Below are 12,783 nucleotides of genomic sequence, written 5' to 3' on the forward strand. Positions count from 1 at the left end.
AACTTTGACTTTGGATTTGAAATTCCTGCGCCTGTCATTTTTCTGCCTCCCATTCCACCAAACAAACATGTTGTAAAGAATTAAATAAAAATATAATAGATACTCAGCAGGCCAGGCAGCATATTTGGATGGAGAAATGCAATTATTTCAAGGAGCTTGCAACAAAATATGTGCTTTAAGATTTATTTTAATATTTTGAAATATGAGTTTATAAAATATTTTTATGACGAATAAACTATCTTATTAGAATCAAAGCCGGGTTTCTTGTTATATTCACAAGTACATGTAGGTACGGGTGCATTAAAAACCTTACTTGCGACGCTATCATTAAGTACATACAGCATTCACAAGAAAAACATAAATTAAAAATAACATACAGAGTTTTTACAAGAAAACACAATTAGAACAACAAAAAAACGAAGTTAATTTTAAAGTGTTGCTAAACTGTAGTGATTAGGGTTTTGCTGGTCGTTCAAAAACTGAATGGTTGAAGGGAAGTAGCTGTTCTTGAACCTGGTGATGCGGGACTTAAGGCTCCAGTCCGATCATATAAACAAGCATAAAGCCCCTAATTAATACGTATTAACCTTATTCCCAATCCGTTATAAAGTCGAATTTCCCCAGCCTCCGCGATCTGGGGGCGGGCGCAGAGTTTTGCTACTGCTGATTGGTGAAAGCGCGTCGCTCGCCGATTGGTGCTGCCGCTGTCACTCGGGTTTGAGCTGCGCGCTTCCGCTGGCTCCACGATAGGCTCGATACGGGAGAGTTGTAGGAGCCAGAGGTCGTGGAGACGAGATTGGAGCATGGCGGCTGTCGTGAGAACCTTCATGAACTTGCCATTTAAATACAGCGGCTATGTTCGCCACCGCATGGGTAAGGCGTCTTCCCTCTTAGAGCTAGCGTTAGACCGAGAGTTGAACTGTAATCAGTTCCATTTGCTCAAGAGCCGCAGTAAGTCTGAAGGTTGTGCGAGACACTTGTCTGAATAATATTCCCTTAGACAAGTTGGAAGCCAATGTAACTTCTATGTAAGATTATTTTTGCTCTTGTGGGTGCCTGTCGCACAGAAAAACTTGATTAATTCTTATGATTACAAACACAATAAAATATGCAGATGCTAGTGTAGTTCGATTGTTGGATTTTTATCGCTCAGGTTTACGCCTTGATACGGACCAGTGATTTAATACTATATGTTCAGCCACCCTGAAATGTTTAATCTTGTACAGGGAATTGTAGATATGTAACTTTAACAACCTTGCTTTTAGCATCTGAGTGTTATTTTTGGCTCTCGTTTGCTGTTGATAGAATTGCATTACTGTTTGCCAGTATAGAATCCAACTGCGATACGACTTCGATGTTTCTTATTAAAAGTTGTATTTAGTTATAGATTCGGGAAACTTTTTAAGGCAATCTCAAAATATGTAGGTTTTATCAAATTCATGTTGAATTATGTATTTTAATGCCGATCGCTCCCTACCATGAATGCTTGCATATATGAAGTGAGTGGCTGTGTGCTTGGCAAGCTGGAGTTATTGTTGACTGGAGAATTGGAGGTCAAAAGAGACACAATAGATAAATTGAATCCAGAGATGACAACGAGAATTGACGATGGTGTCAGCCACTAAACATCTCAGTCCATGGAGATATATTGATGAAAATGATGTGGTGTTTAAAGTTCTTTTCTGGTTGAATTCCAGGATTCTGTTTTGCTTGTATTAACATGAGTGGGATTCTCTGAGGAGAGTCAGTGAAATAATTTGTGGATGTATTGAGGCAGGCTCTTCTGTCCAGAGGTCAGCTTCTGTCAGAATTGCCAATATTTCTTTGTGGACTTTATGCCACTCAGTGCTAATGTAAGCTGGGGGTAGCATTTTATATTCTGCTGCATGTCCCACAGTCAGAGAAGGTGACTGCAGACCTCTGGCTCTGAGGCTGAGAAACCCAACTGTTGATCCAGGAGACGTGCTGGAATCAAAGGAAGAATTAATGGGCTGCCATAGTAGTGTAACTGTTAACGTGATTCTCTTACAGCTGGGGGTGTTCTTGAGTTCATTTCCAGTGTCCTTTGTAAGAAGTTTGTATGTTCTTCCCGTGTTCACATGGGTTTCCCCCAGGTGCTCTGGTTTCCTCCCACAGTCCAAAGACGTATTGGCTAGTAGGTTAATTGGTTGTTGTAAATTGTGTGGATTGGGCTCAGGTTAAATTGGTAGTTGTTGGGTAGTGCGGCTTGTTGGGCTGGAAGGGCTGTTCTGTGCTATATTTCTAAATAAATAAAGAACTAGATAACAGTAAATTTAACTTTTTAAAAATGTATTTCATTACTGTAAGTTGGTTTAAATAAATATAATTGTGTTGGGGAGCTTTTAAATAAAGAAAAGATTCTTGAATGTCAAAATCATTCACATCTGTTCAAATCTAGTGATTAGTTTTGACAGCTGCTGAACTGGAGAAGGGACATTGTTGGTTGTTAAAGCTATCTCACACTTTTTTGAAAGATTAGTTTTATTTGTCAAGTGTACATCAAAACATTCAGTGAAATCTGTCACTTTAATCAAATCAAATCAAATCAAAGAAGACTATGCTTGAGAAGTTGCAAGTATTGCCCTGCTTCTGTCTCCAACGTAGCATGCCCACAACTTGCTAAACCCAGCCCATGCGCCTTTGGAATGTGGGAGAAAACCGCCAGGCACCCGGAGGAAGGCCATGTGGTCACAGGAGAACACACAAACTCTTTACAGACATTGCGGGATCTTAACCCTGATTGGTAATCTCAGGTGCTGTAAAGGGATGTGCTAACTGCTACTCTACCATGCCGCCCACTTGCACTGGGAGAGGATCTGCTGGATCACTGGATCATCCCAGAATGTTGGGATGCAGTGTCCCCATATCTGGGACAGCACTGGAGGAAGAGAGCAGGAGGACAGTTATCTGAGGATCAGCAGTAGATCTCTAAGGACAGTGAAGAAGAAGAATCAAATTTCATCAATTGAGGCTGTCTTTCTCTGTGCATTCAACATCACCAAGGAATATTTAGGTCAGGAAGAGGAGGTGGCTGAGGGCAGCTATTAGGAGAAGAGGAGTCATTGGACCACACAGTATATATACATTTAGACGATTCAGATAGGAAACTAAGATTAAGATTCATCTAGTGCAGTGAAATGCATTGTTTGCATTAACAACAAACATGACCTAAGGATATGTTGGGGGTAGCAAGCAAGTGTTGCCACACATTCCTTGCCAACATAGCATTCTCACTGTGATCACAGAACAACACAAGCAGCAACAAAACAACACCAGCAAAATAAGCCCATTGCCTCCTTCCCATTCACGCACACACAGAGGGTTCTTTAATCCCAGGACAGGCGATCTCTGGTCCTTCAGCCTGCAGTGGATTCAGACTCACAGACATTGGCCTTCGACTTCCCCAGCAAACTTCGTAGAGACTCTCAGACCAAGGGCTTCAGCCTTCAGGCCTGAAATTCCTGACTTTCAATTGACTTCTGGGCTTTGATCTTTGTTATCAACCCCAGAACTGGCAGATGAGAGTGATTGAAGACCCAGGATGAGGACCTGAACTCTGGCCTCAAACTCCGGACATACTGATGACGGCACCCTGAATCCGTGGCCTTGAACTCCAGTCTTGATGATTCGTACCTAAGGGCTCACCAACCTTTGTGCCTCATGCCCACATGGAACTCCAACCCTAGAATCTGCTGCTGACATGTTGAGCTGGGTCTGCCATCAGCCCTCATCCTCGCTGGTCTGCCAGCCCAACATCCGAACATGGATGTCCTTCATAACATGTCCATGTTACTGGCCTTCGAGCGCAGAACGGAAGCCTAGACCCTGGCCTGACCTATGACTCCCCCACTTCCCTAGCCTCAAAACCAGCCCTACAGATCCAAAAAAAAACCCAGCAAAGTCTGAGGCGCAACTTTGGAGGAGACCGCGGCTCAGCATCTTTTTGACGTCTATCGCGTACATATTCTGAAAAGTACATACATGAAGTTCATTAGTAGAGAGCTGAAAGAGGGTTTTGTTTGCTTAATAGCAGATAGCTCTGTAGGATGGCCAAGGGGATGCAAACAAGGAAGAATGAGGTATTCCAGGCATTAACTCAGAGCAAATGAAATGAAGTAGATAACTGCCTGCTGGTATTTAAGATAATTGAGAAACTGGGTGAGGACTGCAGCAAAAGAAGGGTGATTGGAAATGGCAGCATTTGCTGGAATCAGTTGTAATGAAAATACTTTTCAAGATGAGGAGACCGTGGATATGTGGTGACACTGACATCCCGTCATTCTTTACATCACGTAATGGGGCAAATAGGGCAGTTTGGAACCAGAGAGCACAGCCTCAAAATAGAGGGACATTATTTAAGCCAGGGGTCCCCAACCTTTTTTGCACCGCGGACCGGTTTAATATTGACAATATTCTTGTGGACCGGCCAATGGAAGGGAGGGAAGGGGAAGGGGGGAGGGGAGGAGGGGGAGGGGGATGGGAGGAGAGGGGAAGGGGAAGGGAGGGGGAGGGGAGGGGGTGGGGGGGGAGTGTTAATCACAACCGGAATATAGGTGATAAATGAATTATAAGTCACTTATCAGTGGCTAATACACTCAATTTTGTTTCTAAAAGGGTTTATCTAACGAATTTAATATTAAACACACAGTGCATATTTTCCTAGCTTGAGTGATAAGTCAATTATAAGTCATAAGGGGGTTCCTAATGTCCAGTCTATTCCACAATTTAGTTTTCGTTGCATTCATTGCAGAAAACTCCGCCTTGCAGAGATATGATGTTGGAAATGGAAACATTTTCAGTGCTTTCGTGGCTATCTCAGGATACTCAGCCTTGACTTTGGTCCAGAATGCCAGCAGAGATGTTATGTCAAACATACTTTTCAGCCCACTGTCATTTGCAAGCTCAAAGAGTTGATCTTCTTCCCACACTGACATGGATGATTCACTGGGGACATTCACAAATGGGTCACGGACCCATTCTTTTGCACGTCTTGAGTCATTTGCGGTTGGGAAGTAACGTTCGAATTCTGTCGATAGTGAAGATAGGTGATCGTGCACCAGCCGTGAGCCTCAGTCTCTCCCAAATTCCCACTAATGTCGGGAGCATGTCAAATATGCCCCTGTCCACTCGCCGTCCCCACAGTTCCAGTTTGGCTATGAAAGTAGACACTTTATCTGCCAATTTGAAGACAGTTGTCATTCTCCCCCGAAGTGACAAATTGAGTTCATTGAGCAGGTTGAAGATGTCACACAGATAAGCAAGTTTTGCTATCCACTCCTCGTCACTGAAGTGTGCTGCCAGTGGTGACTTTTTCTCTTGAAAGAAATCTGTGTAGCTGCTCTCTTAACTCAAAAACCCTGGCCAGGGCTCTCCCCCTTGATAGCCATCTGACTTCAGAGTGTAAGAGAAGGCGTTTGTGCTCTGCATCCATTTCCTCGCAAAGCTGCACAAACAGACGTGAGTTAAGGGCTTTTGCTTTGATGTGATTGATAACTTCAACAATGTCACTCAATACGCTGTTAAGATCAGGTGACATTTTTCAGCTAGCCAGCGTTTCCCAGTGTGTGACACAGTGTGTAGACTGGCATTCGGGAGCAACCCCTTTGACTCGGGTAGTGAAACCAGACTCGTTACCGCTCCAACAGCTGTGCTTTGATGTCCTGCACTATGTCATCGATTCTCCTTGAAACTGTGGTAGCTGAAAGAGAATCCTGTGCCATCTTGTTAGCTGCAGCTTTTCCCAACAGTTCACGGCACATGTCCTCGGCAGCAGGCAGAATCAATTCTTCACCAACAGTGAAAGGCTTCTTAGCCTTAGCGATACGGCTAGCCACTAAGTACGACGCTCTCAGAGCAGCAGCATTTGTGGAAGTGGTGGCTCTCAGCACTTGCTTCTGTTCCACTTGCTCACGTGTTTTTCCACTCAAAAAACTCACAGATTTGTTTTTAAGTGCAGGGTGCTTGGACTCAAGGTGCTGAAGCAGTTTTGAGGGCTTCATTACCTCGTTAGACAGCTTGTCTCCACATATCACACACAGGGGGCTTGGAGCGTGTGAGTCACCGGTCGCAATAAAGCCATATTTTATGTACGACTCGTTGTATTTTCTGTTGAAGGAAGCTTTCTTTTTTTGCTGTCTCGGCCTCAGCTGCCTCTGCGTTATTATCATCATCATTAGGCCTTTTATGTCCCCTACCATCTCTTCCAAAGAAACTCTCAAGCGACGGTTGGTTTTTACTCGAGTAGTTGTAGGTTAATGACCGACCGATGTCCTCGCGCGGGTAATGACCTCGTGTGCATTCAAGTTCAACAGTGGGCGTGACAAGGAATGAGGAAAGGTGCAGTTGACTCGTATCGTTTCCTTGTGACCTGATAGCACATGCTTTGGTGGTTGGGGACAGCTGATTTAAGCAGAGATAAGAACGTAAGAAATAGGAGCAGTAGTCGGCCATCTGGCCTGTTGATCCTGCTCTGCCATTCAATAAGATCATGGCTGATCTGGCCATGGACTCATCTTTACCTTTTTCCCCCTTAATTCCTCTACTATGCAAAAATCTATCTAACCTTGTCTTAAATATATTTCCTGAGATAGCCCCCACTGCTTCATTGGGCAGAAAATTCACCACTCTTTGGGGAAAAGCAGTTCTTCCTCATCTCCATCCTGAATCTACTCCCCTGATCCTTGAGGCTATGTCCCCTAATTCTAGTCTCACCTACCAGTGGAAACAACTTTCCTGCCTCTATTCATAATTTTATACGTTTCTGTAAGATCTCCTCTCATCCTTCTGAATTCCAGTGAACACGGTTCCAGACAACTCAATCTCTCCTCGTAGTCTAATGCCTTCGTATCTGGAATCAACTTGGTGAACCTCCTCGGCCCCACCTCCAAAGCCAGTATATCCTTCTTCGAGTAAGGAGACCAGAACTGCGCGCAGTACTCCAGATTCAGCCTCACTAGTACCCTACACAGTCGCAGCATAACCACCCTGCTCTTAGATTCAATTCCTCTAGCAATGAAGGCCAACATTCCATTTGCCTTCTTGATAGCCTGCTGCCCCTACAAACCAACCTTTTGTGATTCATGTACAAGCACTCCCAAGTCTTTCTGCATAGCAGCATGCTGCAAACTTTTAGCATTTAGATAATAACCTGTTCTTCCATTTTTTTTTCCTTCCAAAGTGGGTGACCTCACATTTGCCAGCATTGTACTCCGTCTGCCAGACCCTTGCCCACTCGCTTAACCTATCTCTATCCCGAGCTGCTCAAGTTCCTTCAACAGAACCTCTTTCCTCGTTCTACCCATGTCGTTGATGCCCACATGGACCACGACAACTGGATCTTTCCCCTCCCTCTGCAAATTTCTCTGCAGGTCAAAAAAGATATCCCAAACCCGGGTACCAGGCAGGCAACACAGCTTTTGGGATGCTCTATCCCTGAAGCAGAGAACTTTTATCTATTCCCCTGACTATACTATCCCCAATTACCACTACCTTTCTCTTCTCTCCCCTCTCTTGAATGGCTCCCATGGTGCCACAGTTAGGTTGCTCATCCTTCTTCCAGCCCACACTCTATTCCAGCGGTCCCCAACCACCGGGCTGCGGACCGGTACCAGGCCGCAAAGCATGCGCTACCGGGCCGTGAGGAAACGATATGATTTGGCGATATGAGTCAGCTGCACCTTTCCTCATTCCTTGTCATGCCCACTGTTGAGCCATTACGCATGCGAGGTCATTACTCGCGTGTCATCCATGTCAGCGTGGGAAGAAGATCAACTCCTCGAGCTTGCAAATGACAGCGGGCTGAAAAGTATGTTTGACATAACACCTCTGCCGGCATTCTGGATCAAAGTCAAGGCTAAATATCCTGAGATAGGCACGAAAGCACTGAAAACATTGCTTCCATTTCCAACATATCTCTGCAATGAATGCAACGAAAAGCAAATTACGTAATAGACTGGACATAAGGAAGCCCGTTTGAGTATCGCTGTCTCCCATCACCCCTTGACCATCTTGTTGCAGGGAAACAAGCCCAGGGCGCCCACTGATTCAGTGATATTGCTGTGTTGCAATGGTTTTATATGTTCATACGGGGAAATTATGTGCTGTGTGTTTAATATCCAAACGTTACTTAAAATGTTATGATGCTATTGACTTACTTATATAACCATATAACAATTACAGCACAGAAACAGGCCATCTCTGCACTTCTAGTCCGTGCCGAACGCTACTCTCACCTAGTCCAACCGACCTGCACTCAGCCCATAACACTCCATTCCTGTCCATATACCTATCCAATTTTTCTTTAAATAATATCAAGCCTGCCTCTACCACTTCTACTGGAAGTTCATTCAACACTTACTTCAAGCTCCCCTGTCCTTCCCTGATGATTGACATCGCTATATTCATGTGAGGAAAATATGTGCTGTGTGTTTAATGCTAAATTCTTTAGATAAACGTTTTTAGAAATGAAATTGAGTGTATTAACCACTTATCACCTATATTCCGGTTGTGATTAACACCACCACTCACCCCCCAACAGAATCGCCAAAAACGATTTGTAGCAAAACATCGGCACGTACACGCATATGCGCAAGGCATGCATGCGCACTGGTTACCGTGCAAGGCTTCATGGTCATTGTAGTCTCTTGTGTAAACAATGTATTTACCTCTACTCTTGTCCGTTAGCAACCCTACCTCCCTGCCCCCTCCGCCCCCCCCGCCGGGTCGGCCAGTCCGCAAGAATATTGTCAATATGAAACCGGTCCGCAGTGCAAAAAAGGTTGGGGACCCCTGCTCTAATCCACATAAGGAGCAAGAATCTCAGACCTGTTGGACCAGATGAAGAGGAGTTTCTTCTGCGGCTGGAATTCATTGCCACCGATGGCTATAGAGGCCATGACAATTGGTATATTTAAAACTGAGGTTGATAAGCTCTTGATTGGTAAGGACGCCAAGGTTATAGGGAGAGGCCAAAGGAATGGGGTTGCGAGGGATAATAAATTAGCCATAATGGAATGGCGGAGAGGAAGTGAATGACCCAATTCTGATCCTGTGTCATAAGGTAAAAGTGTGTCGATCACGTACGATTTGAGTTCTTCAAAATTGGTTGCATAGGGTAGTAAATCACACAGTTCTCACACGGTATTCTCACAAATCGAGGTTGGGTGGTCAAGACATCCCAGTTTGATAGGACCCAAGTCATATTGACCCTAGACGTACAGAGTCTGAGAAAGGTGGTTTTCTCAACGCTGTTAGTGAGGGGCGAATGAGCCGCATCTCTAGAGATGCCCAGTAAGAAGGGGCTTCATTTAGAAGTGAAGCAAAGCAGCAGTGAGGTCATGGACCCCACACAGATTACAGAGGAGGACATGTTTGCTGTGCTGAGGTAAATTAGGGGGGATAAATCCCCAGGGCCTGTCATGGTGTTCCCTTGGACCCTGTGGGAGGATAATACAGAATTTGCAGGGCCCTTAGCAGAGATATTTAAAACATCCTTAGCCACGGGTTAGGTGCTGGAGGATTGAATTGACTTTATTTCTTACATCCTTCACATACATGAGGAGCAGAAATCTTTATGCTATGTCTCCGTCTAAATGTGCAATGTGTAATCACAGTAATTTATAATAAACAGAACAGTCAATGTAACATAGAAATGGGCTCAAATCAACGTGAGTTAATCTGTCTGATGGCCTGGTGGAAGCTGTCCCGAAGCCTGTTGGTTCTGGCTTTTATGCTGCGGTACCTTTTCCCAGATGGTAGCAGCTGGAATAGATTGTGGTTGGGATGTCTCGGGTCGCCAATGATCCTTTGGGCCCTTTTTTCACAGCTGTCTTTGTAAATGTCCTGAATTATGGGAAGTTTGCAACTACGGATGCTCTGGGCTGTCCACACCACTCTCTGCAGAGTCCTGCGATTAAGAGAGGCACAGTTCCCATACCAGGCAGTGATGCAGCCAGTCAGGATGCTCTCAATTGTGCCCCTGTAGAAAGTTCTTGGGATTTAGGGACCCATACCAAACTTCCTCAACTGTCTGAGGTGAAAGAGGTGCTGATGTGCCTTCTTCACCACATAGCTGGTGTGTACAGACCACGTGAGGTCCTTGGTAATGTGGATGCCAAAGAACTTGAGCTGCTTACCCTCTCAACTCCAGTTCCAGTGATGTCAATAGGGGTTAGCCCATCTCCATTCCTCCTGTAATCCACAACCAGCTCCTTTGTTTTTGTGACTTTGAGAGAGAGGTTGTTTTCTTGACACCACTGTGTCAGAGAGATGACTTCTTCCCTGTAGGCCACCTTGTTATTGTTTGAGATTAGGCAAATCAATGTAGTGTCGTCACCAAATTTAATTAGCAGATTAGTGCTGTGGGTGGTGATACAGTAATGGGTATACAGGGAATAAAGGAGGGATTTGGTACACAGCCCTGAGGGGCTCCTGTAATGAGAGTCAGAGGGTTGGAGGTAAGTGAGCCCACTCTTACCACCTGCCAGCGATCTGACAGGAAGTCCAGGATCCAGCTGCACAAGGCAGGGTCAAGGCTGAGATCTCTGACCTTCCTGTCGAGCCTGGATGGAATTATGGTGTTGAATGCTGAACTGTAGTCCAAGAACAGCATTCTCACATAAGACCATAAGATATAAGAGCAGAAGTAGGCCATTTGGCCCATCGAGTCTGTTCTGCCATTCAATCATGGGCTGATCTAATTCTTCCAGTCATCCCCACTCCCCTGCTTTCACCCCATACCCTTTGATGCCCTGGCTAATCAAGAGCCTATCTATTTCTGCCTTAAATAGACTCAATGACTTGGCCTCCACAGCTGCTCATGGCAGCAAATTCCACAGATTTACCACCCTCTGACTAAAGTAATTTCTCTGCACCTCTGTTCTAAAAGGGCATCCTTCAATCCTGAAGTCGTGCCCTCTTGTTCTAGAATCCCCTACCATGAGAATCGGCTAACATCCATTGCCCTGACATGGCAGGTTAGCTCAGACCTGTGCCATGCTCCTCCTGTGACATGTGGGAACTCAGAGAGGCTGACAGTGTCCCTGAAGACTACGTGTGCAGGAAGTGTGTCCAGCTGCAGCTCCTGATAGACTGCATGGCGGCACTGGAGCTGCGCACGGACTCACTTTGGAGCATCCGAGATGCTGAGCATGTTGTGGAAAGCACATTTAATGAGTTTGTCACACCGCAGTTTAAGGATCTAAGGAAAGATAGGGAATGGGTGACCAACAGGAAGAGTAGTAGTAGGAAGGTAGTACAGGAGTCTTCTGCGGTCATCTCCCTCCAAAACAGATATACTGCTTTGGAGCAACACACATCAAAGTTGCTGGTGAACGCAGCAGGCCAAGCAACATCTGTAGGACGAGGTGCAGTCGACGTTTCAGGCCGAGACCCTTCGTCAGGACTAACTGAAGGAAGAATGAGTAAGGGATTTGAAAGTTGGAGGGGGAGGGGGAGATCCAAAATGATAGAAGACAGGAGGGGGAGGGATAGAGCCGAGAGCTGGACAGGTGATAGGCAAAAGGGGATACGAGAGGATCATGGGACAGGACGTCCGGGAAGAAAGACAAGGGGGAGGGGGACCCAGAGGATGGGCAAGAGGTATATTCAGAGGGACAGAGGGAGAAAAAAGAGAGTGAGAGAAAGAATGTGTGCATAAAAATAAGTAACAGATGAGGTACGTGGGGAGGGTGGGGCCTTAGCGGAAGTTAGAGAAGTCGATGTTCATGCCATCAGGTTGGAGTCTACCCAGACGGAATATAAGGTGTTGTTCCTCCAACCTGAGTGTGGCTTCATCTTTACAGTAGAGGAGGCCGTGGATAGACATGTCAGAATGGGAATGAGATGTGGAATTAAAATGTGTGGCCACTGGGAGATCCTGCTTTCTCTGGCGGACAGAGCGTAGATGTTCAGCAAAGCGGTCTCCCAGTCTGCGTCGGGTCTCGCCAATATATAAAAGGCCACATCGGGAGCACCGGACGCAGTGTATCACCCCAGTCGACTCACAGGTGAAGTGTTGCCTCACCTGGAAGGACTGTTTGGGGCCCTGAATGGTGGTAAGGGAGGAAGTGTAAGGGCATATGTAGCACTTGTTCCGCTTACACGGATAAGTGCCAGGAGGGAGATCAGTGGGGAGGGATGGGGGGGACGAATGGACAAGGGAGTTGTGTAGAGACCCGACGCAGACTGGGAGACCGCTTTGCTGAACATCTACGCTCTGTCCGCCAGAGAAAGCAGGATCTCCCAGTGGCCACACATTTTAATTCCACATCCCATTCCCATTCTGACATGTCTATCCACGGCCTCCTCTACTGTAAAGATGAAGCCACACTCAGGTTGGAGGAACAACACCTTATATTCCGTCTGGGTAGCCTCCAACCTGATGGCATGAACATTGACTTCTCTAACTTCCGCTAAGGCCCCACCTCCCCCTCGTACCCCATCTGTTACTCATTTTTATGCACACAATCTTTCTCTCACTCTCCTTTTTCTCCCTCTGTCCCTCTGAATATACCTCTTGCCCATCCTCTGGGTCCCCCCCCCCTGTCTTTCTTCCCGGACCTCCTGTCCCATGATCCTCTCGTATCCCCTTTTGCCTATCACCTGTCCAGCTCTTGGCTCTATCCCTCCCCCCCCTGTCTTCTCCTATCATTTTGGATCTCCCCCTCCCCATCCAACTTTCAAATCCCTTACTCACTCTTCCTTCAGTTAGTCCTGACGAAGGGTCTCGGCCTGAAACGTCGACTTCACCTCTTCCTACAGATG

The 12,783-nt window shown here is 45.9% G+C and overlaps 1 protein-coding gene across 1 annotated transcript in view; it reads left to right on the top strand.

Moving 5' to 3' along the window:
- The first annotated feature begins 740 nt into the window (after positions 1-740).
- hibadhb (3-hydroxyisobutyrate dehydrogenase b) overlaps positions 741-12,783 on the top strand; it is a 149,627-nt gene continuing 137,584 nt past the window's right edge. Inside the window, exon 1 of the mRNA XM_063069541.1 lies at positions 741-873. Coding sequence (XP_062925611.1) covers positions 804-873 — 70 coding nt within the window. The 5' untranslated portion in view covers positions 741-803. The remainder of the gene's footprint in view (positions 874-12,783) is intronic.

The sequence above is a fragment of the Mobula hypostoma genome, chromosome 17 (genome assembly GCF_963921235.1).
Source record: "Mobula hypostoma chromosome 17, sMobHyp1.1, whole genome shotgun sequence".
Classification (NCBI taxonomy): domain Eukaryota; kingdom Metazoa; phylum Chordata; class Chondrichthyes; order Myliobatiformes; family Myliobatidae; genus Mobula; species Mobula hypostoma.